The 5,000-nt window shown below is 40.7% G+C and overlaps 2 protein-coding genes across 2 annotated transcripts in view; one reads left to right on the top strand and one right to left on the bottom strand.

The window, feature by feature from the left end:
- LOC113805739 (chymotrypsin BII-like) overlaps nucleotides 1-941 on the top strand; it is a 2,056-nt gene extending 1,115 nt beyond the window's left edge. The window contains exons 4-7 of the mRNA XM_027356792.2: nucleotides 1-128; nucleotides 243-329; nucleotides 436-572; nucleotides 662-941. The exon at nucleotides 1-128 is cut by the window's left edge and continues 39 nt beyond it. Of these exons, the coding sequence (XP_027212593.2) occupies nucleotides 1-128; nucleotides 243-329; nucleotides 436-572; nucleotides 662-817 (508 nt within the window). The 3' untranslated portion in view covers nucleotides 818-941. The remainder of the gene's footprint in view (nucleotides 129-242; nucleotides 330-435; nucleotides 573-661) is intronic.
- Nucleotides 942-3,715: 2,774 nt separating this feature from the next.
- Nucleotides 3,716-5,000, bottom strand: part of LOC138859447 (chymotrypsin BII-like) — a 2,078-nt gene continuing 793 nt past the window's right edge. The window contains exons 3-7 of the mRNA XM_070114717.1: nucleotides 4,817-4,961; nucleotides 4,531-4,697; nucleotides 4,330-4,416; nucleotides 4,087-4,223; nucleotides 3,716-3,997 (exon numbers count right to left, since the gene is read on the bottom strand). Of these exons, the coding sequence (XP_069970818.1) occupies nucleotides 3,842-3,997; nucleotides 4,087-4,223; nucleotides 4,330-4,416; nucleotides 4,531-4,697; nucleotides 4,817-4,961 (692 nt within the window). The 3' untranslated portion in view covers nucleotides 3,716-3,841. The remainder of the gene's footprint in view (nucleotides 3,998-4,086; nucleotides 4,224-4,329; nucleotides 4,417-4,530; nucleotides 4,698-4,816; nucleotides 4,962-5,000) is intronic.

Consider the following 5,000-nt stretch of genomic DNA (forward strand, 5'->3'; position numbering starts at 1 on the left):
CCGCGAGAACGAAGACACACAGGTCACCATGACCTCCACCGACTTCTTCACTCACGAGAACTGGAACTCTTTCCTCCTCACCAACGATCTTGCCCTCATCAGGCTGCCCAACGCCGTTGAGTTCACTGGTCTGTATGCTAGCACACACCTGCGCTACAACTGAATGTAACTTACAATGCAACTGCAAACCTTAACTGCATTATCACCTCTAACTAATCAATCACCACAATGGAACGTTACAGACAACATTTCCACCGTCAACCTGCCTTCCTCCGACGTGGCTGTGGGAACCACCGTCACCCCCACAGGATGGGGCCGCCCCTCTGACAGTAAGTGCTTCACCTCCTTCACTGCTTTTTGTCTTGCTATTTTTCAAGTGGATTTAGCGTGTCCGTTTTCTTTCTGACCTACATTAAAGATGACGTTTCCGCACAGGCACCGGCAGTATCTCCAACGTCCTTCGTCAGGTGGACGTCCCCATCATGACGAACGACGACTGCAACGCCGTGTACGGCATCGTGGGCAACGGCGTCGTCTGCATTGATTCCGAAGGAGGCAAGGGAACCTGCAACGTAGGTGTTCCTCTCTCTTCCCCCTTGCAACATGCCCTCAGCAGTATGAGTGAGTAAATTGCTCAACTTTTTCTTGTGTTCCTCTCCAGGGTGACTCCGGCGGCCCCCTCAACCTCAACGGCATGACCTACGGCATCACCTCCTTCGGTTCCTCCGCCGGCTGCGAGGCTGGCTACCCCGACGCCTTCACCCGCGTCTACTACTACCTGGACTGGATCGAGCAGAAGACCGGCGTCACCCCCTGAACAGACCTCGAACCCACAAACCTCTGACGTTCTGCTTCGAACTCGGCCTGAGTCTGAAGTTGAACTGACCAGACTTTGCTTGTACCGATTTTATGTATAATCTAATACAACAGAAGTAACACCATCTCTATTTTCTATTAACAAAAATCCTTTCTTTACAATACTCATTCGTGGAGGTTGAACACTGGAATGTATGTGCTGGAAATAGATGAATGTAAATACAGTATAATTGTATATACACACACACACACATATTTATATATATATGTAAATATGAATATATATACACACGCACATATGCACATTCACTCATATATATATATATATATATATATATATATATATATATATATATATATATATATATATATATATATATATATACATATATATATATATATTTATATATATATATATATATATATATATATATATATAATATATATATATATATATCAATTTACTATTTAAATAAAATTTGATGTAACTTCGCATATATATATATATATATATATATATATATATATATATATATATATATATATATATATACATATGTAAATATATATGTATACAAATATATATTAGAGGTGATAAACCAGAGTGAAAGTACAGACGTACTATTTAAATAAAACTCAATGCAACTTCGCATGACAAAATCCCCTTTGATATGATTCAGATTTATCATTCACCCCTTAAAGACCATTATAGGCTAAAATTAAATTCAACAACACCCTTATTCACGTGAATGTAGCAAAAAAGTCGTAGCAGCAGGCTTCTCTCTACAGTCTTGCGGCGGATCCAGCGAGAGGGCCCAAAGTTTTACCTTTATTATGGGCCCATTATTTTATGTCTTATTTTAGTTGATGACATCTGTGATTCTCACAACTCTGCAAAATAAGGAAAAAGCTTTTAAACGAAATCATAAAGATTTGACAAAGCAGGTACAAATTTATCATAAATCAATTTGACAAGTACTCAAGGGAACAGTCCACTTTTAGAAAAAGAAAATCTTAATTTATGATCGGATTTTCGCGATTTTCTAGTATGTTATATATACACATACTACAATTTATACTACAAAGTTTCATGTCACTCGGATAATAAACAATGAAGTTATTAAAAAAAAAAAAAAAAAACTACATTTTGAAAAGTCAAACAAGTTGATATTTCTCACTGAGCCATTGATCGAACATGTTAAAGAAAGTCCCACAGAATATCCATAGCAATATCTAAATCTTGTGCATTTGGATTTAATGCATGTTGGTATGCATATAAAGTATAATATATAGACTTTTATCATCTGAAGTGAAAGGCCACATGCACAAAATCACGCAAATTTATTCAGCTTTCAAATGATCTAAACCCCATTAGAATCGAGTTAGTAGTTATGGAGAAATATAAGAAAATGTCGACAAAGGTGTAGTTTTGAGATATCAGGCTTTGAATACTTTTTCCTCCATTTTCTTATTTTTTCCTTAGAAACCTGCTATCTGCATCAATCTTGATGAATTTTATGGCATTCACATGTATTCTGAAGTGTATCCCCCCCTCTTTTTCCAAGGAACTAATGGCAATGAGTGCACATGATTGTAAAAATACTGCATGTCGCCAGAGGCTTCCAGTGCTTCCTGAGGCATTTCATATGAATAAACAACTGCTGCAGCTGTGATAGAAATGTATTTCTCATCACCTTGTGTTTATTAGTTACAGGAATAATATTTATCATTAGTAGTGTCCTATTACTGGTTAATGAGGGCGCATAAGGGGTCTCGCGCTAAGGCATAGGACGCGCATCCTCTCGCTGTGGCTCTCTCGTGGTGACTGCCAGCCTGGTGTCTGTCGTGGCTGTCAGCTGTGCCGTAGGCAGAATTGCCAGCTAGCTACCAGAGAATAACAAAATAAATAAAAAAAAAAATCCATAAAAACAAATTTGTTGAGTATATTTGCAAAAAGTAAACATCGGAGCCAAAGGCAGCGGGGGGGGGGGGGTCAGAGATTTAGCCATAAATCTTTTATTTTTTCGTATTTAGCAGAAATATTACATCATGATATAGCCAAAAGCTACCAGATTACAGGATATTTTTTTTTCGTCGAAGAAAAATGGACGGCCCCCTCAAATCGTTCCAGAAAAATAATTGTAGATTCTGTAATGCCACCGAAAATATTAATACCATTCATGAACATAAATGGCACATGAAAAGTAGGTTTGAGAGAAAATCCGTTACAATATATATATATATATACATATACACATACAAACATATATATATATATATATATATATATATTATATATGGGTATACTGTATATACATTCCTTTGTTTACAGCACATATTTTAACTTATTTCCATAATCGACCTCGACAAATACCTATGAATGATATTTATTGATTAAAAAAAAACACGGTTTTACTCTTGTTGTATTAGAATATACATAAAATCGGTATAAGCAAGGCTTGGTCCATTGTCATGCGAAGTGGCATTATATATTCAAAAAGTGACTGGCCTCTGAGCCATCAAGAGCACGTGTCCAGATGTCCTGAAGTGAAACATTCTTATGACAATATTCTTTGAACCGCCATGCTATTCAAGTGGATGACCAGTGTACGTTTGCACTCTGACTGTGATCAATCACACGCACACACATAACTAGATAGATAGATGGGTGTGTGTGTATGTGTGAATGTGCATATGTGTGTATATATATATATATATATATATATATATATATATATATATATATATATATATATATATATATTTATATATGTGTGTGTGTGTGTGTGTATACAGTTATACTGCATTTACATTCATCTGTTTCCATCACATTCATTCCAGTCTTCAACTTCAACAAATGAGCAATGTAAAGAAAACATTATGTCAATAAAAAAGCGGAAATGGTTCTACTTTAGTTGTATTAGATTATACATAAAATCGGTACAGGCAAAGTCTGGTCAGTTCAACTCCAGACTCAGGCCAAGTTCGAAGCAGAACGCCAGAGGTTTGTGGGTCCGAGGTCTGTTCAGGGGGTGACGCCGGTCTTCTGCTCGATCCAGTCCAGGTAGTAGTAGACGCGAGTGAAGGCGTCGGGGTAGCCAGCCTCGCAGCCGGCGGAGGAACCGAAGGAGGTGATGCCGTAGGTCATGCCGTTGAGGTTGAGGGGGCCGCCGGAGTCACCCTGGAGAGGAACACAAGAAAAAGTTGAGCAATTTACTCACTCATACTGCTGAGGGCATGTTGCAAGGGGGAAGAGAGAGGAACACCTACGTTGCAAGTTCCCTTGCCTCCTTCGGAGTCAATGCAGACGACGCCGTTGCCCACGATGCCGTACACGGCGTTGCAGTCGTCGTTCGTCATGATGGGGACGTCCACCTGACGAAGGACGTTGGAGATACTGCCGGTGCCTGTGCGGAAACGTCATCTTTAATGTAGGTCAGAAAGAAAACGGACACGCTAAATCCACTTGAAAGATAGCAAGACAAAAAGCAGTGAAGGAGGTGAAGCACTTACTGTCAGAGGGGCGGCCCCATCCTGTGGGGGTGACGGTGGTTCCCACAGCCACGTCGGAGGAAGGCAGCTTGACGGTGGAAATATTGTCTGTAACGTTCCATTGTGATGATTGATTAGTTAGAGGTGATAATACAGTTAAGGTTTGCAGTTGCATTGTAAGTCACATTCAGTTGTAGTGCAGGTGTGTGCTAGCATACAGACCAGTGAACTCAACGGCGTTGGGCAGCCTGATGAGGGCAAGGTCGTTGGTGAGGAGGAAAGAGTTCCAGTTCTCGTGAGTGAAGAAGTCGGTGGAGGTCATGGTGACCTGTGTGTCTTCGTTCTCGCGGATGTTGTGGGCGCCCATCACCACGTCGACGAAACCGGCGCTGCAAATGAGGAACATGATGCAAGGAAAGCTTATTGCAAAGTGTATGCTATGTTTTGTGCTTGTTTCTCAGGCAGGTGAACAAAGGAAGTGAAAGAGAGCTGACGAAGGAGAACTGACCCGTCCATGCAGTGGGCGGCCGTGAGGACCCACTCGCTGGAGATGAGGGAACCGCCGCAGAAGTACATTCCGTCGATGAAGAGAGCCACCTGGTGGGGCCACGAGTGAGGGACGGCCTCAGTGCCGCCCACGATTCTGGCGCCAGCTAGAATGCGCGATTGATTGGCAAATGAAGAGGGATTGC

Source organism: Penaeus vannamei, chromosome 36, assembly GCF_042767895.1.
Source record: "Penaeus vannamei isolate JL-2024 chromosome 36, ASM4276789v1, whole genome shotgun sequence".
NCBI classification, from domain to species: domain Eukaryota; kingdom Metazoa; phylum Arthropoda; class Malacostraca; order Decapoda; family Penaeidae; genus Penaeus; species Penaeus vannamei.